The sequence below is a fragment of the Harpegnathos saltator genome, unplaced genomic scaffold (genome assembly GCF_003227715.2).
Source record: "Harpegnathos saltator strain DR-91 unplaced genomic scaffold, Hsal_v8.6 scaffold124, whole genome shotgun sequence".
Lineage (NCBI taxonomy): Eukaryota > Metazoa > Arthropoda > Insecta > Hymenoptera > Formicidae > Harpegnathos > Harpegnathos saltator.
The window spans coordinates 191,864-218,585 of record NW_020229900.1 but is presented as its reverse complement, the minus strand read 5'-3'; the positions used below and the strand labels follow the sequence as shown (position 1 = coordinate 218,585).

The 26,722-nt window shown below is 35.9% G+C and overlaps 3 protein-coding genes and 2 pseudogenes across 8 annotated transcripts in view; 2 read left to right on the top strand and 3 right to left on the bottom strand.

The window, feature by feature from the left end:
- Positions 1-2,404: 2,404 nt before the first annotated feature.
- On the bottom strand, positions 2,405-7,534 carry Hs6st (heparan sulfate 6-O-sulfotransferase). Its single transcript, XM_011143425.3, has 4 exons — positions 6,728-7,534; positions 4,901-5,304; positions 4,311-4,490; positions 2,405-3,085 (listed from the first exon to the last, which is right to left on the bottom strand). The coding sequence occupies exons 1-4, from the start codon at positions 7,188-7,190 to the stop codon at positions 2,768-2,770; spliced, it is 1,365 nt and encodes a 454-aa protein (XP_011141727.1). The 5' UTR covers positions 7,191-7,534; the 3' UTR covers positions 2,405-2,767.
- Positions 7,535-14,478: 6,944 nt separating this feature from the next.
- LOC112590294 (putative nuclease HARBI1) lies at positions 14,479-15,698 on the top strand (annotated as a pseudogene).
- Positions 15,699-16,463: 765 nt separating this feature from the next.
- LOC112590342 (uncharacterized) lies at positions 16,464-16,583 on the bottom strand (annotated as a pseudogene).
- A 3,138-nt stretch (positions 16,584-19,721) lies between these two features.
- LOC105190859 (dynactin subunit 3) lies at positions 19,722-23,735 on the top strand. Of its 2 annotated transcripts, none has more exons than XM_025306322.1 (5): positions 19,722-19,920; positions 20,680-20,813; positions 21,039-21,508; positions 22,295-22,460; positions 22,548-23,735. In XM_025306322.1, exons 3-5 carry the CDS (start codon positions 21,479-21,481, stop codon positions 23,126-23,128), a joined length of 777 nt encoding a protein of 258 aa, XP_025162107.1. In that variant the 5' UTR covers positions 19,722-19,920; positions 20,680-20,813; positions 21,039-21,478; the 3' UTR covers positions 23,129-23,735. The 2 variants fall into 2 exon arrangements, with proteins under 2 accessions (XP_025162107.1, XP_025162113.1); XM_025306328.1 differs by having other exon boundaries at positions 22,243-22,460.
- A 55-nt stretch (positions 23,736-23,790) lies between these two features.
- The window catches only part of LOC105190860 (titin), a 61,424-nt gene continuing 58,492 nt past the window's right edge, over positions 23,791-26,722 (bottom strand). For all 5 annotated transcript variants that reach the window (XM_025306304.1, XM_011153846.3, XM_025306313.1 and 2 more), the window contains 5 exons: positions 26,257-26,659; positions 25,578-25,997; positions 25,144-25,345; positions 24,856-25,050; positions 23,791-24,693 (listed from right to left, as the gene is read on the bottom strand). In XM_025306304.1, the coding sequence (XP_025162089.1) occupies positions 24,508-24,693; positions 24,856-25,050; positions 25,144-25,345; positions 25,578-25,997; positions 26,257-26,659 (1,406 nt within the window). In that variant the 3' untranslated portion in view covers positions 23,791-24,507. The remainder of the gene's footprint in view (positions 24,694-24,855; positions 25,051-25,143; positions 25,346-25,577; positions 25,998-26,256; positions 26,660-26,722) is intronic.

Sequence of the window (26,722 nt, the reverse complement as noted above, 5' to 3'; positions counted from 1 at the left end):
TTCCTTATTCTCTGAATATTTGCTGAAACATATTAAATCTTTGGTCCTTAATATTAGCTTTAAACAATTAGTATTAATAGTGTATTACGCACTTACATATTTATACTATATAAATATCATTCCATTGTGAAACAATGTAATTTCGTTAATATAATATCATATTAACTTACACGTTATTATTTGCCATAATGAAAGTATGCTGAACGTAACGTTGTTTATATTCAATGATTGGTTATTTAAATACACAATTTATGGCACTCTGTATTTTTCCTATATGTAAACTTATACATAGATATATATATATATCTCTTTTCTGTATTCATCCAAAAGATCTTCAAGTATCTTTAAGAGAGCCCTTGCCATTTTTGTATGCTTCAGTTGTTAGCTATGCATATGTATAACTGTGACAGCTATATGTTACATTTATTTTATGACTGGATGATATGAGATATTTATATAATGGTAACCCATCGAGTCTTATTGCACTTGCAACTTCTGTTGCTTGGTGAGTGAGTACTATCTGTATTAAGATAGCATGACTGACTTTGTAATCTACGGTCAATGTGATCACTGTCTAACGTATTATGTTGTTCAATCAAACTATATAGGCCCGCAATTAAATAACTTAAATAACTTCACAAAATCATTCCTGTAAGAAGAACATTTTTCACCCAATGCAATTTAATGATCTCTGATGACGCTGTAAACACTCTTCTGGAGCAAGATAATATTATGATTAGTGAACAGTATAGCATTTCGTATTACATATATCTCGAATGTAGTAGGGCCGTTGATTATAATTTCTCGAGCAATATTCAGATCAATAATGGAAAAGTACTTTCCTCCCGTTCTTGAAAATTTCCATCGGAAATATACGTATACATCAATTTCTCTATGTAGCTTACTATATCTTATTATTTAAACTATACAAATCGTTTCTTTTTTTTGTAAAACTAACGCGAGCTCGTCTCAAATATGCTGCAAATAATTCGATTAAAAAATATATATATATACTTTCAGAGATATATATACATTTACAAAAGTAAGTCAAAACCTATGCACCTTTTAATTACAACGTGCTACCGATATAAAAAATTGTATAACGCATAAAATATCTACCAAACCTTGAAATATTAATATAATATCCCTATTTCTTGGCTTCTCGTCCTAAAACATAGTCTGCAAACTAACTTGAGATCCCTCACATATTCTCTTTTTGCCTCTTTTAATCAAAACTATAATTTACTTTTTTTAATATAATTAGCATATTTGTGCAATAATTAGTGGCGTCTGTTGTATATATGTCTCTCATTAATACATTTTATATAAATTTAGTAATGCATCTGACATAAATTAAACTAATTATTATTAATCATAATTATTTAGTGTTTTTGCATATTATTACAAGTACTTCTCCTGACTTGTGCTCAGTGTTGATGAAATTTGCATGTCTCATGAGCTGTTTTAGAAAGAAGCCTATGCTTACTTTGTGTGTAATAGTAAGTTCCAATTACATTTCACATCACATTTAGAAATAAATTCTATTATTAAATTAGATTAACGTAACAATAAAAATTATATTCAACACATATGTGTAACAAATCAATAGCTTTTAAGAAAAAAGTACAAACTTTATGAAAATTCTCAAAAATTCATAAATAAGTGCATAAAAATATAAAATAATAAAAGATTGGCGATATTATCAATTTGTGTTCAAAATATCTTCCGTATATTCTTTTCCTAAAATTATCATTTTTACATATATATATATATATATATATATATATTATATATATCTTTTTTCTTTTTTTAATTGAGAAATATAAGTTTATAATTCTATCAACATGTTATAACCCTGTTATAACACTGTAATAACACTGTTTAAATCCCTGTGTGAATTCCTACGTTAAACGGAAATAGATATATGTGTCATAAAAAAAGATATAAAATTCTTAAACGACAAAAATATACATACAAAGTAATTGGAGGAAAATCATTATTTGGCGCATATGGCAATTACTCAGTTTGTGAATAATATTAATATATATTAAAAGAAAAAAAAAAAAAAGAAAAAAATAAATTAGCACAACTTTATGACTATTCGTATAATTAGAAGCTAATAAAAGATATGTTACTTATATATGGAAGAACCTTCATAGAGTTTGCAAATATGTTTCATGAATTATAGAAAATTTCTGTGATTATTACATAACAATTTTTACACGCTTTTAGTTTACTGACAGAGTACCTAGGAATCACACCAAGGTTCTCGGAGCTCTCTTTGGTCTTGTCCAAGTACACTCGTTTGCACGCACTATTTCTAATGAAATTAGAGGCACATCAAATGGTCGCGATTATGACCACTGCTACTCGCGACGAGTTTGTGCGGTAATCGATTATGTTGGGAGTGGAAGTGCTAATATACGAGACGTTCGTCGTTACAACTGCAACGGAGGATTCAAGTAAAACGTAAGTACAATCGATTATCATGCAAGTCTGTGAGCAGTCGCTCGCAAATCGTGACCATTTGATGCGCTCTTAATTTGATCGGGAAAACTGTACGCATATTACCGTTATGCAAACGAGTGTACGTTTCTGTGCTTTTGGTAAATTTCACGCAGACAACTACGCATCGGTTACGGCAAAGCATCTCGTTGTTCCGAAGCTATTTGCCCGAGATATTCAGATCCAGAATAACGCTACTCGTTACCGTGGTGACGAATGCGAAGTGTCGAGATAAGGATTATGTCGGTGATATACTTACACTTCATTCGTTATCCGTGGTATCTTCAATGACAGAATCCCAGTTAAATTCTGTGGCGCTTTGCCTCGACGGTAATTCACCAAGGTGTTGAAATCGTTGTACGAAGTAGGGATCACGATCTCTAAGCCGTTTAAATCTTTGAAAGGCGAGATTCTTTGCGAACTCGTAGAGTTCCAGGTCCAGGTTGTTGAGTCTACGTACGGCGTCTAATTGCTCCGTGCTGAGGGTTGCCATCGTAGCTGCGCTGAGCGTAGCATTGTGCTGCTCGAAAGCAACCGCGAAACGCATTCCAAACGTTTCTTCGAAGGAATATTGTCCCACCTGCGTGATTCAATATTTCGTTAGTGTACAAATGTGAAATTAAATGTATTGGAATATATTGAACTAAAATCAAAGAGCTCGATTCAATTCATAGTAATTTTTTTATTTTCTGCAACAAAGATGTGCAAGTACTGGTAGAATTATAGATAACAACAAGTGATTATTTGATATAATCTTATTCAATATAATCAGGTAAAATTTTATTTAAAAATCATGCAAAATTTTTCGATTGACTTAATATTTATTATAATTTTGCAATATTTTAAATATTTTATGTTTTAATTATTGCATTCCCTAATATCTTCATGATCGAAAACACAAATAGGTAAAGCTTATATGACATCATACTTGGTTTTCATGTTAACAATTGTTGGAATAATGTCGATAATAATTTTCGTATGAACTGTTGTAGTGTTATACAATTGGATGTTTAAAGTGTCAAGTATCTCCGGACTATCTGGTCAGAGATCAAGGATAACTGCTTCAACTCATCGATAGCAAACAAAAAAATAATGAGAGGTATCTATGATATGATGTAAAAAGGTTACGTGACGTATGTCATTAAAAAATTTAACATATTATCTAGAGTACTGAGCATCATTTTACTCAAAGACGTTCGAGCACATAAAATTTAATGCAAAATATATGAGATATATCAAATATAAATAAATTACAAAAGAGATATATCTTTTTTAATAACTTCTAATTATATATCGAACATAATATAATACAGCTGCGATAAAACTATAATAAATTCAGAATGGTAATGACTAATTTGTGAGAGGAGCCTATTGCTCCCATATGTTGGTAGGGAAGTTCTCATAAATATTTACGTTAAGACGTCTATTCTTAAGCGGTCAAGCCACGAACGTGACGTATAAGAACAACAACTTCATACAGTTTAAAATATTTGCAGTGGAAACTGCAATGCCGTTAAATTTGTGCCTATTCAATGCATTATTCTTTGTATAATATAAGAGTAATTTTGTGAAATTAGTTTGTATACTTGATTAATTGTATCACAACAACTTTTTAGTTAATGAAAAAATATGTTTATACAGAACACACATCTTCATGTAAGTTCTTTGTTATGTATAATATTGTATATTATACAATATTCTAATAAATGTAATCTACATTAAAGCAATAATAATAGAATTAATAATTAGAGCAAAGGAAGAACGACAATAATAATGAGAAAAATGTATTTAAATAGATTACATACCTTCTGATACTCGGTCAACATGAAAAAAGGCATAAACTGCAAATTGTGCTTAGCACTGGCCAACATTAGACGATCTCTGTCAGCACTGCTGAGAGTGGAATTGTAACAGCCGACTATTGATAGGTCTGCCAGCATTCTGGTCTGACGATTATTCGCCAAGTTGTAAGAACACGCCATAAACTGCAAATATACAGTTTCACGTCAAGTCAAGTGCCAATTTCATTTTTCATCCACATTAATATATTTTTACATTTGATTTCTATCAATGCATTAAACAAAATTCGGTTTCCCCTTGCTTGCCTTGATAACAGCAAGTCAATACAATGCATTTATTATGAAAGAGGGCACGATGAAGTTATCTGACAGGAAATAGCTACACATGAAGTGAGATAGGGTGGTCTTAGACATGAGTAAATTCTTATCTCAACAGTTATTTCTAGACGTAGAATATATGCAGATATACTACCGTAATCCATATACATGGTAGAAGATTGCATCAAAAACAAGCAAAACCGGCTAAGCGATTGGCAGAAAAAGAAACGCGCAAAAAGATTACACGTGTACTTCTGGATAATGTATAGTATAATTACCTGTTCTAAGGTGACACCTTGCCAGCTGGGCCCGTTGTAACACTGAGGTATATTCGCTTGAGTACCTCCGCACCAATGACGAGCGCCTCTCCACGTAGCGCCTCTTTGCACATGTCTGAATTCGGAGAGATACCTCGCGACGGGATCCCTTATAATAGTTATGTAAAAGTAACGTCGCTTGATGCCTTCACCTTCGATCTTGTTAAGCTCCGTATCCACACAACTCGTTAATTCGGTCCAGTCCGCGTGCAGACCGCACTTCCAGCCAGTGGAATACCGTGAAAACAGCCAATTTTCGTTACGGTTTGGACGGAAACAGAAGCAACGCTTGCGTCGTCGTTGACACGAGCAGGGTCTTTGCAGATCTAGATCTCGCACCAGATGTTTTCCAAATAGTGTCCCACCTTGAAGCAAAATAGAAATTACATTAGTAGTTTTACAATGGATATACATTGTTCGCTCTTACTTAGACAAAAAAGAACAGATTTTCTCGTGTGTTCTATGCTTTGTGTGTCTCTGACATATTCACCAATCTCTTTATTCCTGCAATTCAATAATTATTTTTTGTTATATATAGTAATGTGTTTGTGCTCTGTAATCCTTTACTAAGCTTGTCTTTGAAACTGAAGCATATGGCAAGTGTATTATAACGAGCTGCACTTTTACAAAGGAAAATTTATGAATGCAAGGAGAAAGAAGACAAAGAGAGGATGCAAACACACAGCATACTAAATAACTGCACATCCCTGAATTATTCCCTTTCTCTCTTTCTTTCTAAGACAGAGCCTGCAGGTTTGAGAATGCGTGATGAATAATGCAATAATTCAAGCACACAATGGCCAGAGAGGAAGTATCATTTCTTTATTGTTTTACTCTTGTCTAAGCATTCACTGAGGATGTATTTTGGTACAAAATGATATATGTGTTTGAAGCATTTTATCTCTCATCAGGAATTTACCTTGGAGTCAACAAACAACATTCTTATAATTCTCTAAAATATATGTCTTTCCAGAATTCATTGCATTATGAATATGAATTTTTGTTAAGTTTTATGTTAGGAAAACTGATAAAAAAATGTTAATACTTTAACAACAATATATCATTCTAACTGTAGTATACTAGAACACTACAGGCGCGCACTCTATTTAGCTTTTATACTATATTAAAAAGAACACAACATTTGCACAATAAAAAAATAACTGCGGTTCGAATATGTAAATTTTAAAGTCAATCAGTTCAGAACTCAAAAAGTTGCAAAATCTCGTGAAGTTTAATCACGGTTTACAACGAACTGTCAAAATGCACGACAGTGCATGTGCAGTGAAGTAAGACACGACGCGACAACCAATCAACATCGTGGAAAACAGGCTTCAACAACAATTTTGATACAAATTCGATACATTTGATTACATGCCTTTTTTAAAATTCTTTTAGAAAAGATGTTTTTGGTAAAATATGAAAGGTACTTTTGTGTGCACGCTAAAATTAAAACATATTTTAAAAACATGAATAATTTTAATACAGTGGTAAAATATAGATCGCATTGAAATCCGAGTAAAAAATAATTTCTAAACTGTTTTTAACACATACAAAAAGAATTCATATACGAGCGAGAGAAAGGACACAATTCATCAAAACCAAAGTCACTAGATCCTAAACTTGTGCAAACACCATGAGTGAGAACTTTTGCAAGACAGTTTATTCCCAAGTGATCAATAACTTGTCCAAAGTCTCAAGAATCGATTAACAAATAAGATTATTTATATAAAAGTGGACCTTCGCTCACGATAAACGCAAAACAACCTACCCTAGTAACGAGGTACTCACCAGTCTTCTGTATATGCAAAAACACCATGACGTCGTGAGCATTGATATCAAACTGGAAAGTGTCGTTGGCGAAAACATCGTCGTAGCCGAGGCTGCCTTGGACGCTCTGAAGCTTGAACGCGGGATGAACCGACATCAGACCGTTCCTGTCGACCTCGATGGATACGGAAGACAGACCGGAGCCAACAGGCGACAGCAGGCCCTCGGACAATCTGACGGACTCCTTAATCTCGCGGTTGGTCAAGGCGCACACATGATCCGGGCAGAAATAGCCCAGGTAGATGATTCCGCTGAGCGCCAGCAGCAGGCATACCCCGACGACGCTACGCAAACGGGTCCTGCGCGGCCGCGACTCCATCGTCGCCGACCTCCTCTCGTCGCATAAGTCCTCCGGCACGAGCAGAGCGAGTTCGCTAACGTCTGCCGATCCGTCGGCACCCGCTGCTCGTCTGCCTGTTGGCATCGCGCCCCATGTCTCGCGCGTTCACGGCTTCTTGGGCACCAGTGGACGACGTAAACGCGTAGCGCAACGTTCGTCCGACACGACGACTCGATCGTAACTACGCTCGCGTCGAGCGTCGGCCATGACAGATACTCTGCTCTCCGCTCTCCTCACCGCTTTCATGCGCTTCGACTCCCTGCCAGACTGCCACTCTCCTCGAGATATATAGGCGCTCGAATAATGTCGTCGTCGCTGTCGCCGTCGCCGTCGCCGTCGCCGTCGTCGCCGTGTGCTTAGATAGCGTTGGCTGGCGCGCGTTTTGTACCGCAACACACGATCGTGCTCGTACGACGCACAGTGATTCTCATCGCGCTTGAAAGCATCGCCCTTCTTATGTCTGTAGCGCCCATGCGAAAAAGAGAACAGGGCAATTTCATTGGGATTTGGCATATTTTTCAAGGTATCGAGTATCATCAACAGGGGAAAGCAGTAGGCTGTTGAGGAGTTTTTGCCACACTGTCGCTCAGATACGGTAAACGTAAATCATGAGTGCTATTGGTCGCGTACATCGCAACGTTATTTCTGAGCGAATAATGTTCACGATTTACGTTTATCATGTATCTGAGAGACAGCTGCTGCAAAAATTGTCTATTGAGAATCCGAATCACGGTTGAAATGATCCGGGTCGTATATTTGGTCGCGTTGAATCTTCAAATTAATCTTAAATTCACAGCTTGAAATTCAAATTCGAAATTTTGAAGCCGCGAATGAGCTTCGAGCACGCTATAGTGATGAAGAATCTCATTGGTGTGTCAACGAAAGTATCGTGTGCAACACTACGGTATCTCGTGAAGTACTCGGCATTTGTTTCAATAATCGGCATAATTCACGCGAATCGCCATAGTTCACGCGATGGGGAGCGGAAACGGACGGCTGCATGTGTTTCTCGTTAAAAAGCTTATTTTCCTGTGGCGTCGGTTGCATTGCAGAACGAATGCGAGAAGCAGACCGGGAATGCAAAACGAAGTAAGTACGAAACGCAGCTTCGAGCAAGTAGAAGCAAAAGCGACCAAAAGGAATCCGATGTGCGAAATTTAATACCTGAGATATCCAATACTCCCGAAAATGGCGGTTACTATTTTTTACCGCCATTCTCCCTCCGTTTCCAACACACAGGCGTCCATCGATAATATATAGCTATGAATGCTGAATATATGGGTAAAAAGAATAATTCATTAAAATATAACGTACTTGATAAACAGTTTTATTTTTATTAATTTCTCGGATTTCTTGCATTTCGCGAATAACTAAAGTAGATGAACAAGAATTCGGTCATGTTGATATGGATTTTTGCTTTCAACCCATACAGCACAGGCAATTGCAGCAATACTGCTGCAATGTTGCAACATTGCACATTGCAGTACAATATTGCAGAGACATTGCAAAAACAATATTTTGCATTATTATATATCTGCAATGTTGTAGCAACATTTCAAATTACTGGTTATTATTAAAAAATTTATACGAGATATTGCTAAATGGAAGAGGATGTTTTCGTTTCTCTCGCTTAGCTCGCTTAGCCCCTATGGAGTTGGTATATTACAATTATGGGACACTTTGTACATTGCTCTAATTCTCATATATAATCACCAATTACATTTAATCACTACGATTTGGTTTTACAAATGATTTTTACAATGATTTAGTTTCATACCCCAAACTTAGACGTTATATTAATTCAAGAATAGTTACCGCAAGTCTTTAAGACCTGTATTATTCCAAATAGCAAAGTGACATCTTATTGACGTTCTTTTGAGTCAATAAAACGGTGTCTTTTTAAGATATCATTTTACTCTTTGAAATATTACAGATTTTGGGAACTTTCTGTGACTATTCTTTGATCTGTTCTTTGTAGCTGCACTGCTGAACTGGTGCAATAAGCTAGAACGAGAAAACCTATATTTGTATCACTTTAACTTATTGCACCAGTTCAACAGTGCAGCTACAAAGAACAGACCACTTGTTTGATGTCAGAAATGAAAAAAATGGTATATTAATCTTTTTTCTTTCATGTACATTAAAATAAAAGAGATTTCCATAAAACGACACTTTATGATCGATTTTACAAATTTGTAAAATGTTCTGAACACTTTTCTTTTGCTGTATGATAATCATTTACTGTAAATAATTAGTGAAATTTATACAAATGTTGAGTTGAACATATTATCTCTCATGATTATTGTTACAGAATTTTTATGGAAAGTTATTGATTGTCACAACAAGAAGAAAGTGTGTCCAGAACATTTTATAAATTTGTTAGATCGATCACAAATATTATTCTCTGGAATGTATCTATATAACTAAAACAATTTTTGGCATACGATCTTTCGCTTCTGCCATTATTAAATAAATACTCACAGAGAGTCTCCAGGAGAGATTCTCAATATACAGGGTGAAGAAAAAACCACGGGACCCTGAAAATTTCGAAAAATATACACTTTATAAAAAATGTTTCAGACAAGAGTTGTAGCGTTGAGAAAAATCTATTTACCGATCTTAACAATTTGACCTTGGGTGGCGTCATCAAGGTCAGGACAAGGTCACCTCGAATTTTTTAAATGAAACCCCTAATTTTTTATTGCATATTCTTATAGCCCTTCTTCAGACCTTTTCAATGCACTATGGTTTTATCCAATTTGAATAAGCTGTTCCGAAGTTATCGGGTTTTTTAAAGTAAGATATCTAGCCAACTAAGGCAAGATCGGAGGATGATCCGGCCAACTAAGGCAAGGTCGGAGTGATCGAGCCAACTAAGACAAGATCGGAGGATGATCCAGCCAACTCGTAAAAATAATTGCGCGACTAACTTCCAGGCGTTGGCTCCTATTGGCTTGTCTTAATTTCGTTGATTCATTTATTTCAGTTATTTATTTATTTGAACTATTCTGCTGTTCGATGTTTATTTCTTCCATTTACTCATTTAATACTCATTACAGTTTAATGAATCGCAAACTCGACTGAAATTCCTCTATTTTTTTGAAAATTATTAAGAAACAGTTTGAAGCTAGTTGTAAGCTGACTTAATTGCACTTCATTCCGTGCTCATTATTATTCTTCAGCACTGTCTTTAGAATAACTTTGAATTGATCCAAATATTAATTTAGTCGATTAGACTAAATCTTACCACTTCTGCTTGTCAATATGGCAAGTCTTTCAAAACGAGAACGCATATCTCTTTTGATGATGAGAGGATGGGATGATCGACTAAGGTCGTATAATGATGTGAGGCAGTTTTAATGAAACTTTTCGTAATCAGGGTAATGCCATTTCAAAATCTACCGTTGAAAGAACGATAAGGCGTTTTCAGCAAACTGGAAGTGTGAAAAATCGTGCAATACCAGGTAGGCCAGTATCAGCAACAAGTGTAGAAAAATCATTAGATGTTCTACAATCCTTTATCGAAAATCCGCATGATTCAACCCGCAAAGTAGGACAGCAACATGAAATAGATCAAATGTCTGTGCTTAAAATATTGAAAATGAATAAATTTCATCCTTATAAGATCCACCTTGTACAAGAGCTAAATGAAGATGATTTTGATAGGCGCATTGAATTTTATGATTTGATGATGGAAAAAATAGCCGAAGATCCTAACTATCTATCAAATGTAGTATTTTCAGATGAGGCAACATTTCAGTTAAATGGCCACGTTAATCGACACAATTGTAGATTTTGGTCAGATACAAATCTTTACTGGATTGAAAAAACAAACACGCAGTATCCACAAAAAATGAATGTTTGGGTAGGCATTTTGAATAATGGTCTCATAGGTCCACTCTTTATTGACGGAAATCTAACAGCGATAAAATATGAGAATATGCTAAGAAACGAAATAGTTCCAGCGATACAAGCAATCATGGATGACAACTTCGAGCATACATGGTTCCAACAAGATGGTGCCCCCCCCACATTACGAAAGGGACGTCCGTAATTATCTGGACACAGTGTTTCCTCATCGATGGATAGGTAGAAGAGGACCTATAGAATGGCCTCCTCGATCACCCGATTTATCACCTAACGATTACTTCCTGTGGGGCCATTTAAAAGATAGAGTTTACAAAACGAAACCACAAAATTTGGATGACTTACGAAATCGAATTCTTGATGAAGCTGCTCTCATCCCTGCTGATTACATTCAAAAAGCCGTTTCATCTTTTTACGATAGATTAGCTTATTGTCAAACTGTTGATGGCGGACATTTTGAACAATTATTTTAAAGCTTTCCAATATTGCCTTAGTTGGCCGGACAACTCCCGACCTTGCCTTAGTTGGCCGGATCATTCTCCGATCTTGCCTTAGTTGGCTGGATCATCCTCCGATCTTGCCTTAGTTGGCCGGATCATCCTCCGATCTTGCCTTAGTTGGCTAGATATCTTACTTTAAAAAACTCGATAACTTCGAAACAGCTTATTCAAATTGGATAAAACCATAGTGCTTTGAAAAGGCCTGAAGAAAGGCTATAAGAATATGTAATAAAAAATTGGGGGTTCCATTAAAAAAATCCGAGGTGATCTTGTCCTGACCTTGATGACGCCACCCAAGGTCAAATTGTTAAAATCGGTAAATAGATCTTTTTCAACGCTACAACTTTTGTCTGAAACATTTTTTTATAAAGTGTATATTTTTCGAAATTTTCAGGGGTCCCGTGGTTTTTTCTTCACCCTGTATATACAGAGTGTTAAACAGCATCTGTACCAAAGCTGGTATATATACCCAGACAGCACACGAATGTCCATTGGACGTCCGTTATATGTCCATTTTTTTTACAAAAGACGTTCATAGGACGTACGTTTGTCACAACTTCGGACATAGGACTTCCGATGGACGTACATCGGACATCCTACAGGTCCGATGTCCAATAAGGACATCCTTGTTACGTCCAATTTATGTCCACGGACGTAAATCGGACATACGAACATAAATTGGACGTGAAACGTACATCCACTGGATGTTCGGTGCTGTTTGGGTAGCTAGAATAGAATCAACCATGTGAAATTTTGAGATATTAATGATAAAAAATTTCTATCAAGAGAAAAAATTCTACCAATTTCTACTCTTGGTCGAAATTTTTTATCGTTAATATTTCAAAATTTCACGTAGTTAATTAAAAAAAAACATTGATTCCATTACTAACCATGAATTCTAGCTACGAGGATAGTCCCAGAAGTATCCGACCTGACGTATAAATGGCGGTTGTTGTTTGAAAGGAACGACTATTGGTCTGTTCTTTGTAGCTGCACTGCTGAACTGGTGCAATAAGCTAGAATGAAAAAACCTATATTTGTCTCACTTTAACTTATTGCACCAGTTCAACAGTACAGCTACAAGGAACAGACCATATGAATGCGGTCCGGGAAACGCTATAAATACTTTGAAGCGTTTCTCTTTCTCGTTCTATTTTTCGGATGCAAACGAAGAAAGAGAGAGAAGTAAAACGCTTCGAAGCATTTGTAGCGATTGATGGACCGCACTCAATGGTAGAAAGTACCAACCTTATAAAGCTTAAGTTTGAAGTTTGACGACGCTACGTTGTTTAGTATTTGTTTGGCAGCCATCAATAGTGAACGCTCTCAGTAAATTTGTAAACATGGAAAAAATTAGTCATCGTTATGTGGTATAATATTTTCATTTGAAAGGCCTCAGTCCAACCAATATCAAAGTGGAACTAGATTCTACTCTGGTGGAGTCTGCTCCTTCATTTACAACAGTAAAATATTGGGTGGCAGAGTTTAAACGAGGCCGTACGAGCTGCCAAGACCAAAATCGCAGTGGTCGACCAAGGATACGTTCGGGGAGCACGCTATCACGCAACAAACGCGAACGCTGATAGATGCGTTCGGAGAGACTACAAGCAGCTTACGCTTTCGAGCTGCTCGAACGTTACTTGAGTGAATGTATCGTTATAATATGGCTGATGTTGGTGTAAATATGGATAACCAAAAAAGAAAAAAATTATTAAGTCTTTTACTCTTTGCTCTGAGTGAATTAATAGAGTCTTCATCATCTGATGACGAAGAAGAGTTGGATGTACTCATTAATTTAAAAGTAGGATGTCGGAAGAAACTTCCAAGACTACAAAATTATATGGAAGAGGTGATACCTAGTGGTGGAAGAGATGGAAAGATCAAGAATTTAAGTCGTATTTTAGGTAAAGATAAATTATCTTTGGTAATTATTTAGAAGACGGGCCTCACCTTGGATTTCGCTCAAACTCACCTATCTTGTGTATTTTGACGTGTAGAAGCCGAATCTGCAAGTAAAAATGGTCGCTCGGCTCTAGTTTGCGAGAAATAAATAGTTAAAAAGTGACACATGCGAGGTTAGGAAATCTGTCATGTCGGTAATACAGAGACTTATGGATATAACTTTTAGGGGGCCGAAGGCCCCCCTTGCACCCCCCCCGTGTGTGTGTGTGTATACACATATGTTTAGTACTGTATGTATACATGTTTGAGACATTTTCATATATTAAACATATGAATTTTTAGCTTATGTATCAGTGGTTATTTTTGTTGTGTAATAACCACTGATACATGAACTAAAAATTCATATGTTTAATATATGAAAATGTCTTTGGGGAGAGGGCTTCGCCCCTCCCCAACATGTACAATTTTACACTTTTCGACTAAAAAGAACAGATCATAAGTCTCTGTATTACCGACATGACAGATTTCCTAACCTCACTATGTCACTTTTTAACTATTTATTTCTCGCAAACTAGAGCCGAGCGACCATTTTTACTTGCAGATTCGGCTTCTACACGTCAAAATACACAAGATAGGTGAGTTTGAGCGAAATCCAAGGTGAGGCCCGTCTTCTAAATAATTACCTTATCTTTAATTAATTTAATTAATTTTCAAAGTTCTATATATGCATCATAGAATGGTGAACATCTTTCACATTATGTGTTTATTTATGGTAGTCCAGTAAATACTGCAACAATGTAAATGCAATATAACTCGTGTATTTTATTACATTTACATTGTTAAGTGAGAAATTATAACATAAATATAATATAATGTAATGTAATTTTTCAATAATATCATTTGAGATTTCAACAAAAAGTGTTTAGTATAGTGATACTCGATATTTATTGGAAAGAAATTAGCTAAATTTTTCTATTAGCATATTCAACTAGACCTGGGTTAACCCATGCTGGCTTAAATAAACCCAGCTTATTGGTCGAACATGTACTATATAGTATACGTTCGACCAATAAGTTGGGTTTATATAACCCAGCATGGGTTAACCCGGGTCCAGTCGAATATACTATATGTCTGTACTAATTTTAGTTCTACACTTCTTATCTAGAATATCCAGAGACACTTTTGAGTTTGTGCTCTTGATAATTGCCCTAGAACTTAAGAGAAAGTATCCAGGGTTGTGAATGATCTCCCCAGAGAAACAGTTTTTTATCGCTATTTGGCGAATGGCTACACCAGGTTCTTACAGGTTAGTACATTATATTTAATAATAAGGCCTACTCAAGGTAATATTGCATTTTTCATTCATAATTTTTTTAATCCTAGATCAATATGTGAAAAATTTAATGTGAGTTGATCAACAGCCTTGTTAACAACCCGTCGAGTTACCAAGATACTTGCAGATTTAGTACCAGTATTTATTAAATGGCCAACAGGCAACGCTATCCAAGAAGTTTGGACAGGATTTGAAGTAATTAGTTCCTTCCCTAAAGTCATAGGAGCTATCGATGGTACTCACATCAATATCCCATCTCCACATATACATCCAGAAGCCTATGTTAATCGGAAAGGTCACCATTTCATTCAGCTACAAGTTTGTAATATGTACTTAGTATATTAGATGGAAGAATTTTTCCTCATTATATTGTATATATTAAATATATCGTACTTTATATTCTTCCAGGGGATCTGTGATCACAAAGCTCGTTTCACGCACTGCTATATTGGACATGCAGGTTCTGTGCATGATCAACGCGTTTTTCGTCAATCAGAAATTCAAGATGCATTGGGTAACCCATAAAAATTTCCTGATGATTCCCATTTACTTGGTCATGCTGCATATAAAATTCATGATAATTTAATGGTCCCATATCGTGATAATGGTCATTTGACTGAACGACAAAAAAATTATAATTTCTGCCATTCTTCAGCACGAATCGCTATTGAAAGAGCATTTGGTATCTTGAAAGGTCGATTTAGAAGTTTATTACACTATCTACCTATGAATTGGACTGACTTAATTGCTCATTATATACTTGCCTGTTGTGTCATGCATAATATTTGTATACTAAGAAATGATGATTTTGACATGGTTTTATTAAATAATGAAGTAGATAATGATATTCCTCGTCAAGCTGCTGCAGATGATACAACAGGTGTTCTGAAAAGAGACTTAATTAGCCAAAGACTTCCAATAAGACTCGTATAAATCTTAAAACAGTTCTAATTTTGCTAGAAATGTATTTTTGAAATATATTTTTTATTTTAAAGAAGTTTACAGGTTATTATCTTTTATACTTTTGTAATATAGATATAAACTAATATGTACATGTTTAATAAAATAAAGATAGTACAACATATAAAAGAATTCTTTATTTATTTTTATAATAGTATTATATTTAAAAATTGCCATTTCCGTGTTCTAAAATAATAAGTGCATCCTCTTCGTTATTAATTCATTCAGGACAAAAAGTAAAAGAAAATAAAAGATACATTTTGTTATTGATATTCGTTTTATAATAGTTTATAATTAATTTTTAACACAATTACTCCCCTCGACAGAATAAATAAAATACTTTGTATTGTATTGAGGTACAATAAAAATAAAAGCAAGTTATATATATGTAATACTGTTGGTTACACATAAAGGACTTTTTTTTTTTTAGTAACGCAGGAGAAATCCATCATGGATACTCCCGACCCTTTGGGGGGGTCGGGGGTTATGTCAGACTCTTATTGACTAAAACCCCTGCGGGATGTCTACCATTCGGATTGTGGTGGGGGGAGCCAGGGGAACTACTCCTGTATTCCCTCCCTGACATCCCGGCCCCAGGGCTCTCCGGGAGCCCCAAACGCCATCGAGTACCGGCGTCCTGTCCCATTAAAGGAGTCCAGGACGCGGTCCTCCCCGGTCGGTTGTTCCCCAACCGGGTTAAAGCCTTCTGGTAATTACTCGGAGGGAGGGGAGACATCCCATCTCCCTCCGCGCCTCCCCCATTGCTCCCTCCATAGGAAGGGGGGGCGGGATTAACGTCAATAGTACGGTGTTCCCAGGTGGTTACCACCCATCCAAGTACTAACCGAGCCCAACGCTGCTTAACTGCAGTGATCAGACGAGAACTGGTGCTTTCAGCGTGGTATGACCGTTGACACACATAAAGGACTAATATCATTAATCCTGCTTAACTTACTCAGTCGACCAAGTATTAATATTAATTAATCATTCCCTTCGACAAAATAAAAATGAAATACTTTGTATTGTCTCGAGGTACAATAAAAATAAAAACAAGTTACATATATGTAATGCTGTTAGTTATACATAAAGAACTAATATCACTAACTCTGGTTAACTTATTCGATCGACCAAGCAGCAATATTAATGAACCAATTTATTTTTCTGATCAATACAATTGATTAATTTTGTTATAATAGACTGATTAAGTTAACTGGATGTAGTAATTCTGTTCCACATAACTTTCATCAGAAATATTTACCAAATTTTAATTGTTCCAACATAGAAAGAAAAATCTTATTTTATATATCAGTCTTCTTAACATTAAGTATCACTTATGCATACAACCATTATTCAATTTATCACAGATGTACACAGGAAGTTATTAATGTCTTGCTATTATAACTGTTTTTTATACGATTTTCACAACACTTTATGTGTTGCGTCTATGTAAGCTAATTAACTATTATTATAAAAATATGTATAGGCATAAAGTTGAAAATCGTCAAAATAATTCAAATTACAATGGGAAGACATTAGTGAATACTTATGTGTATAAACTTAATATTAATTATTAATATTAAAAAATAAAGCAAATTTTAAGATTATGTTTAAAATATTAAGGAAGACAGAATGTAGTATAATAGATGTATCAGTTACTATACTGTATTTTACAAAACTAAATAAAATATTAATTGTACTAAAAAGAAGTAAACAAAAAAATAAATGGTACAATGTTTTTTCAAAAACAAAGGGAACAATCTTATAATTTGTACTATAACTTCGTTTTGTCTTTGTTGCATGTAAATTAAAATAAAAACATTTATAATTTGTCTAAAATTTTACTCATGAATTTTAGCATTTGCTTTTTAAAGCCCATGTTTTCTTTGTGCCTCTGACCACTGTTGTTCTTAGTCAATTTCCGACTTTGTAAAATTGATTCAGCAATGTTTGATGTACTTTCTTGTGCCTTGTGCTTCCAAGAATTTGAATAGCTTAAATTTATATTACTTGAGTTTACATTGTTACATATATTTGCATTTGGTAAGTTAGATTCTCTATTAGATCTAGAATTAGAACACATCCCAGATAGCCAAACCTGCGCGAACAGATTTCGAACAAAGCCTGCTATCATAGTTTGATGGCAAATAGGCAACAAATTTAACACAGAATCTGTTATATCAAATTATGCCGCCAATCTGCGGTCAAATATGCGCCAGATCCTGTTGTCAGATATTTGACGGCAGATTTGTAGCGAAAACCGCGCAAGACTTGCAGTAATTTGACGGCAGATTGGCGGCAGAAACTGAGCAAACTCTACGCGCAGACTCTACGTATAATTTGGCAGCAGGACCTGCGCGGTTTCTGCCGACAATCTGCTTGCACGGCCTGTCATACAGGTCCTGTCGACAAAACACGAGCCTAATGAGGACACAGATGGCTATGGTTTTGATCTGGAGATCTGATCGAAATTGGCGTCAATCTGCGCGCATTCTGTTAGTATTTTGCTTACTGGGATGTTGCTTGAAGAAGCTATTGCTGGAGGCGACATAAAAGGTCGTTCATCAAGCAAAAATTCCATGACTTCCATATAAGGCCATGTTCTAAGATTATTCCCTGATTTGGCATTGTGATCTTTTATAGATTTATAAGTTCGTTTTATTTCGTGAAATTTGGAAAGACATTGAAGTCCAGCGACATTATAGCCTTTAATAGATAATGCTGATGCAATATTATTCCACATTTTTTTCTGGGACATTTTACCCGATATGATGTTATTTTCTTGCAGCCGATACTTTTCTACCAGCAAAAGGATTGCCGCATGAGACCATTTAAACATTGATTCATTATTATCTTCAGAATTAGAAGACTCTATTGACCCAGTAAGCAAAATGCGACAGAATGCGCGCAGATTGACGCCAATTTCGATCAGATCTCCAGATCAAAACCATAGCCATCTGTGTCCTCATTAGGCTCGTGTTTTGTCGACAGGACCTATGACAGTATGTATGACAGCCTGTATGACAGGCCGTGCAAGCAGATTGTCGGCAGAAACCGCGCAGGTCCTGCTGCCAAATTATACGTAGAGTCTGCGCGTAGAGTTTGCTCAGTTTCTGCCGCCAATCTGCCGTTAAATTACTGCAAGTCTTGCGCGGTTTTTGCTACAAATCTGCCGTCAAATATCTGACAACAGGATCTGGCGCATATTTGACGGCGCAAATTATGCCGCAGATTGGCGGCATAATTTGATATAACAGATTCTGCGTTAAATTTGTTGCCTATTTGCTATCAAACTATGATAGCAGGCTTTGTTCGAAATCTGCTCGCGCAGGTTTGGCTATCTGGGGAAAGACTTATTGTTGTAAATCCAGGATTATAAGAAAGGATTATAAGAAAGGTGCTAAGACAAGATATAAATCGGATATAAGATGATTAGAAATATAACACATCACTCAATAAGTTCGTAGGATGACATATAAATGGCGCTACTATTGACAAATCCATATGATTTTTAGGAAGTACTAACCTTCAAATGATACGTGTCAAAATTTCATGACAATCGGACGTTTAGTTCACAAGTTACAGTGGTTTTAGTGACGCACGACGTCGACTCGTTTTAGCAAGGCTTCAGTTTCGGCAATCACTTCTTCATTGGAGCCAAATCTCTTTCCCTGGAGCTTTCCCTGCCGATTTGACTCTGAAGTGTAGTGATGGATCCATGTTTCATTCATTGTCACATACCGCATCAAAAAATCCTTTTTATTGCGCTGAAACAGCTTCAAACAGCCCGCTGAATCGTCGACGCGTTGCTAAAACGAGTCGACGTCGTGCGTCACTAAACCACTGTAACTTTTGAATTAAACGTCCGATTGTCATAAAATTTTGACACGTATCATTTGAAGGTTAGTACTTCCTAAAAATTATATGGATTTGTCAATAGTAGTCCCATTTATATGTCATCCTACGAACTTATTGAGTGACGTGTTAGTTCAGAGGCTCCTAACTCCCTGTATTTTACTGGTGACGGAAGAGACTTTAGTTCGTCTCGGATTGGATATAAAAACAGAAGGCAGCGCAGTCTACCCGGCACCATCATCTGTTAGTCGCCATATTGAACAGTTTCTGTTTATCAGTGATTTGAGAAAGTGTTTCGTATATTTAAGTACCCAAAAAAGAGCATTTCAGTATTATAGGAAGAAAAAAGAAGGGCCAACGAAGGACAAGGAGCGTGTGGCGTCATAATATTGACATTTATGTAAGTATTTATGTATATATATGTGTAGATAAAATTAATCTTATTATAAATTGGTGACAGTTTCAAATGTGACGTGTCGACAGATATAAAATTATCTACGGCCCTAATCTGCTGTTATTATTTTTTAGTCTGCTCACACATTGTAACAGCATATTAGTGAAAAACGAGCAGAATTTACTATATGTTATGTAGTATTTAAGTATATTAGAACGACAGACTTGATTTCTATGCCGTCATTCTATCCAATTTTGCTATCAGATTATATTTCTGCAAGTAAACTACAAATTCTATCAGCAATTTAATGGCAGAAATATCACAGGATCTGATGACTGAATATGACAAATTGATGTCAGAAATCGAGCAAGATCTGTCATTTCAATATATTTAAATGGAACATATTGCAAATCCTGCTTGCTTCCTATTGTCTATCTGTTGTTGTGTTGTCAGTCTCTCAGCAGGTTTGGTAAAAAGAATAATAGCAAATTATAGATGTTGTAAATCTATCAATTTGTTAACATATTCTCAAATTTATTGCCAATCGTTGGTCACACTGTTAACAAATTATTTACTGAGTTGGTTAGTTTTCTACCTCTCGTAATATTACATGTTAATATAACAATTAATATTTCTTAGAGAGAATAAAGAAAAGAGAAAGAATGTGTTTCTTACCTTATGATTTATTTTGTCTTTTTATTAATTAATATTTTATTTTGTATTAATATTTTACTTTATATATAAGTAACAATGTTAATTTTCTAGGTACATTTCTTCAAGATGGTATGGAAGTGTTGTGTTCCGCAATGTAAGTCCATATCTCAAATACCAGTATATTGCTTCCCAGAGGATGCATTGAAAAGGGAACATTAGCTAACAGTTATAGGCAAAACTGATCAGTAAGTATTAAACAGATGCAATGACCATTTTTTAATAATAAATATTTTTATTTAAAATTTATTAAATATATTTTAATTAATTTAAACACATTTTCTTTATCTTGTATATAGATATCCATGTTTATCTTTAATATTGCAATGCTCTCGTTTTTCTAATATAATTTTTAATATTTCATAATTGTTTCATGTAATTTCTTATATTTCATGTAATTTGTGATATTATAGGTGTGCCTAAAGAAACATTGGCCAAATTGAGAATCTGTACGGAACATTTTCCAGAAAATATAGTACAGCCTTATGAGTCTAGGTGACACCTAACCAATAATGCTATACCAACATTACATTTGCCTTTAAATTTTGAACTGCATGTTGATATTAACGTTAACGATAATATTTGTGAGCATGTTAGTGTAGTAGAAAATGTTCCGAACAATTCTGCTTTTGTGCCACTACCCATAAACATGGGTGAAGAGACAGCAAGAAAAAATGAAGAAGAAGAAGAAATCTATGTTTTAAGAAGAAACTTGAAGACATAACGGAAGATGTTACGCAATAAGAAGATGATTATTTATCATCAGCATCAGAGGATCAACAGACTGCGACGTGGGAATATATGGGATGACATCACGAAGGACATGTCAAATATATAGAAGACTTTCTTCCAAATGTTGATAAATTTAAAATGTTCTCCACAGGTATGTTTCATTTCATTATTATTTTAACATTATTTCTATAAAAAACATTTTTTCTCATAGCTATTCACTAATGAAAACATTTGCACAATGTTTTATATATAAATGAATCTTATTTTACTGTGTGTGACATCCTATTATATATATCAAAATGTATTTCAAATTTAATATATTATTTAATAATGTAGAAAATGCAATAAATTTTATTTTTATTATAAAAAATATTGTAATCGTTTAAAATTATATTTGTAAACATGGTAATAAAAAAATACAAAATAAAGGTTGTAATAAATATGTAGTTTTATATTTATATTGTGTTTCTAATATATGCATATTGAGTTGTGTAGTTGTATATAGTTGTATGCCGCTGATATCTATAATTTTGTATACAATATTTTCTATACAATTATTTTATAAAATTATACAGACATAAAAATTCTATCATTTCATTTTATCTAATAATTTTGAAATTATACATATATTACACAATTCAATATGCATATATATAATCTTGTATAAATGTGAACATAGAAAAAGAAATATTTTTCAGAAGTATTTTATAAAACTTTATTTTTATGTCTACTCATACATGCTAATTAATAGGGCAAAATAATGATTAATTAGCATGTACAAGTAAACATAAAAATAAAGTTTTGTAAAATACTTATTAAAAATATTTCTTTTTCTGTGTTCACATTTGCACAAAACAGTATATTAATGAAAGTGCGCGGCTGCAGGGGTTTGAATACCACCGCGTATCTGCACTCCGTGTCACGTGATCCATTTTAGTTCAGCAACGTCCGGGTACAGCCCCAGGTGGCGCCTGGCACTCGTTTTTCAAGAGGGGAGTCTGTACCCCCTGGTGGTTCAGTAACAAGAGACCTAACCTCAAGAGTGCTCCAAGCACTTCTGTCAAATTCTCAACAAACAAGCTTACGTGGATTTTTAATCAAAAGTAAGTATTCCTGCAATATTATCTATTAGCATCATAGTACATGTACAGATTGTGATGTATACAGACTGATCTGTTTTTGCATTTTAGTCTTTAGAATGTCATCCATCAAGTTGTTAGAGGACAGAATTGCTAATTTGGAGAAACAAGCTTACGGACCCAACAAGGCAGTTAATATTGATGATCCTGCACCACTGAATGCTGTCATAGATCGTCTACTGGACGTCAACTCATTGATCTCCTCGGCATTGTCAGGCAGAGAGAAGCCAAATGCAGTCATCAAACGGTTGCCAGAGCTAAATGGTTACTTGGATCCTGTTTCTGAAGATATTGAAATGCCTACGAGTGCTAAAACACAGCTATTGTTGACAATGGAATCAGAGATCATGGAGAATCACAAGCTGTTGACTAAAATGCAAGAACTCATGCCAGTATTAGAATCTGAACGTATCAAAGATGTTCCTGAATTTAATAATACATTCAACAAGTTGTCATTGTCATACCTCAAAGCTTACGAGGATTCTGAAGAGCTGAGTGCTCATGTGCATGACCTTTTATCCAAATATAATGCAGTTATAAGTAGTATATCAGAATCATTAATTTCTTTGGATGTTGCAATTACCGCTACAGAAATGGCAGCTATGCCAAAGAAACAAATGGAAGATGATTGAGGAGATAATTATTGTGTCCTGTTCAATCAAGTGTATCGGTGTTAATTTATTTTTTAAATGCGTTATAGTGTAATAGTGCAAAATCAGTTTTACCAGTAATATTTTAAATTATTTATTATAGTAAAATGTTTTAGAAACACCCTCTGGCTTAAATTAGAATGAAAACGTTACATAATGCAGATTTTTTTTAAAATACATTTATTTGCCATCCTTACTCTTGAAATATAAAAATATGCATTCATCAATGACTATGCATATATAAACATACTTTTATCTTGCTGTATCTCTATAACAATGCATCTTATTAAAATATTCATATTATATACATTTATCCTATCTACTGCTTATACTATCCATTGTTCATTTCAGGAATCCTTGTTTAGGATCTCTGAGACAAACTGTCGATTCTCGTATAATCGGACATATATATATGTATTGGTCTCTCATCTTAAATAATCATCTTTCAACTGATGTATGTAGTAGAATATAGTATATGTTATGAATATCCGAGATATCACAATTTGTTCTCAATTGATTCGAAATAGTAACTTTTTTGTAACAATTATTACAAGGATTTTTTACGTAAAATAAAAATATGTAAAAAAGGAGAGACCCATTTCACTAATAAATCACTCTTATATACCACATTATCGATAATAAACAGTTTACTTTATACAGTATTTACATAATGATTACTTAATTATAAATCGGTATAATTTCATCGTCTTTGATTTTCTTTACACATGCCGTCACAATTCTTGACAAAATGTTTTTATGAAATTTAAAAGTTTATCTTTTCCATTTTATTGTTTAACAACGGCACTGGTGCTCGAGAATTATTAAAATTATTTTTGCATTATTAATAGGAACATTTGAATTGGGAAATATGAAGGAGCAATGTCTAAATTTGAAACAATCGTCCGTGCGTGTATAATTTTCGTGCAATTTTGCGGAGAAAGATAAGAGATTTCAGACCAAATTCTTATTTTGTGAAAATTCTTTCGTTATTTCTTGTTCGTAAAAATGACTCTCTGGTTCATAGTTACTCGATGTGGTAGATTGTAAAGTAAGAAAAAGTCCATATGCTGTTGTTGCGTTAATCGGCAAAAATAATCGAAATGACAATGATACTTTAGTAATAATTATCGGACGTTTCGCTCTTACCATATCGCGTAATTATAAATCTCAAAGAGGAGCCTGCCCGTGTATAGTACACTCGTTTAACACTTGACCGACGGGCATGTAATAACTCAGCAAGTGTCTTCACTCGTGTGCACCTTCGGTTTACTCATCGCAGATCAAATGATGCATTAAATTCCCGTCGGTTAAGTTTCGATGTTTCGCAAACTCAGGAGAAATTGGTAAAATAGCTTAGCGATTTAGCTTTGCGTTCGCAAAGCTGGCACTGATTCGCGTAGCCACGAAAGCGCTGGTTCCAAGCTCGAGTAGATCGCCGGATGATCTCTTGAGCATCTACTGTGATGACTTAGCAGACCTTGAATTTCCCATCGTTCCGACGCGCCTTGCGACTCGCTGACACACATCAGAGGCGCTCCTTCGTCGTTCTGAAAGGACGAGTTTGTGACTATTTTGGCGGTTGACACCAATTACTACTTTCAATCAATATAGGTGACCCAAATAATAAAAAAACAGCACATTTGGGACATTCTCTCTGCATAAAGATATAGATAGAAAATAGTTGCTTCTGGTGGTAACGTCGCACTTACGTAACAAGGTCCCTTATTGGCATCAGTGAATCCAGCGCATATGTCGTGTTTCGTGATGAATCCTGCGTAGTGACTCGTGGCGTTGCATTTGTCGGGGTCATACGTCGGAATAGGCAAGAATTTGAGATATTGTTGTAGATCTATTTCACCGTTCATAGGGAATCCCCACCCTGCCGTCACGCAAATTTGTCTGAGCTGAAATAAAAAAGAGAAAGGAACCAAGAGAGGGTTAGATTTTAGAGATAAGATGTGTTAATGAGATCCAGGCCAACTTGATCCCAAGGGTACCTGGATAGGCTGTCTGGGCAGGCAAACGGCACTGATGTTCCTAGAGAACACCAACGGCTCTTCCAATTCGACCAAGGCGATGTCGTTGTTGTAGAGAAACTGATTATACTTCACTTGCGGATAGGGCATGATATTTTTCACGTGGTGCACCTTCAGCATATTACCACCGGCAAACAGTTCCCATCCGCTTCTCTCTTTGTATCTGCAAGATTACGCAGAACTTTACATTACACATTAACTCCAAAATTCCTTATCGTTTCTTCTTATTCAAATTGTTAACGTGTTCGGCGAACATTTGGGTGACCTGAAACTTTTCACTCCTTTTTGTCCTTCTCCCTGAAGAGGCCGACTGAAATGTTCACGAAACGACGGGAACAGATTCACGAAGGACGCGGCATCGATCGGAAAGCCAAGTCGAGCAATCTTTCAATCACCTGTAGATGCAAGAATAGCTGGCCAAGGCGTGCATAGGACCGAGTATACTGGCTGTACAAGCCGCACCGTGTTTCAGCTCCTTCAGCAAGGCCACGCTGGACCATTGTCCGTCGCTGGCCGGAGTCCCACCGGCTAATCTCGCAGTCGGGACTTCCGCGTAATGCAAGCCGCAGGAGAACTCCTGGCACGAAATTCGCACGACTTTGCCCGACACGCAGAATTCTACCCGTTCTAGATTCGTCACCAGCGGCTTGCGGAGCTGCGGATTCGTCTTCAATCTTAGGATCTTTTGGCTGTTGCTCCACGCTGATAACTCAGTCGTCTCGGCGCCGGCGAATCCCAAAGCTCGACAGTAAGAATCGCTGAATTCCTCGCTCCATCCGTCCGAACAGACTAGTCGATTCTCGCCATCGTATTGCCTACATGCAAATACATATTTTAATACAGACATTGCTTATTACAAATGACACAAAGTGAGGCTCTCGGTTCGATTTCACTCGGCTTGCTCATCTTTTATATCCCCGAGCATTTTCGTCGAAAATGTGCTGATTTTAAGTATCCCCTACCTAGTTGCGATTCAAAGTTCTTTTTTTTTTTTATAAAGAACCTTGATTTGCGATTGAAATTTCTCCATTTTTTCTCGTTGACGTTATTCTACGTGCAAATGTGTATTCGCACCTGATCTTCACCAGCGACGCGCCATCGGTTAAATCGTCCTTGTCCGCTTTAGCGTCGACGTCCGTGTCAGTCAAGTTCCTCTCCGCGGTGACATTCGCGACCAGGCAGCTCCACTCATCCGAGTGATCCGGGCAATTCTCGATGCCGTCGCAGACCTGATGCAGAGGAACGCACCCTCCGGTTAGACACTTGAACTGATCCAAGGCGCAGTCGCACAGCTTCTCGTCCTCTCCGTTCATGCACTCGGCCACTCCGTTGCAGTGCCACGTCTGTGGGATGCACCACTTCTCCGTTGGGCAGAGATACTCGTTGTTGCCGCAGCTCACGGCGCAATTGTACTCGTCCTGGTGACCTTCGCAGTCGGGTCGACCGTCGCATTGCCACAGCGCCGGGATGCACCTCCCTGCGAATTTCACACGCACCGTCGTCAACTTTCATCGTCATCGTGCGGGAAGAGAATATTATA

Excerpts from the sequence above, each read along its gene's own strand:
- Hs6st (XM_011143425.3), bottom strand. The coding sequence starts at position 7,190 with ATGCCAACAGGCAGACGAGCAGCGGGTGCCGACGGATCGGCAGACGTT. Across the intron at positions 5,305-6,727 it reads TTTGCATATACAGAAGACTG|GTGGGACACTATTTGGAAAA; the intron begins GTGAGTACCTCG and ends TTTTGCTTCAAG. Across the intron at positions 4,491-4,900 it reads AAGGTGTCACCTTAGAACAG|TTTATGGCGTGTTCTTACAA; the intron begins GTAATTATACTA and ends GTATATTTGCAG.
- LOC105190859 (XM_025306322.1), top strand. The coding sequence starts at position 21,479 with ATGTTGATAAATTTAAAATGTTCTCCACAG. Across the intron at positions 21,509-22,294 it reads ATTTAAAATGTTCTCCACAG|TTCAGCAACGTCCGGGTACA; the intron begins GTATGTTTCATT and ends GATCCATTTTAG. Across the intron at positions 22,461-22,547 it reads ACGTGGATTTTTAATCAAAA|TCTTTAGAATGTCATCCATC; the intron begins GTAAGTATTCCT and ends TTTGCATTTTAG.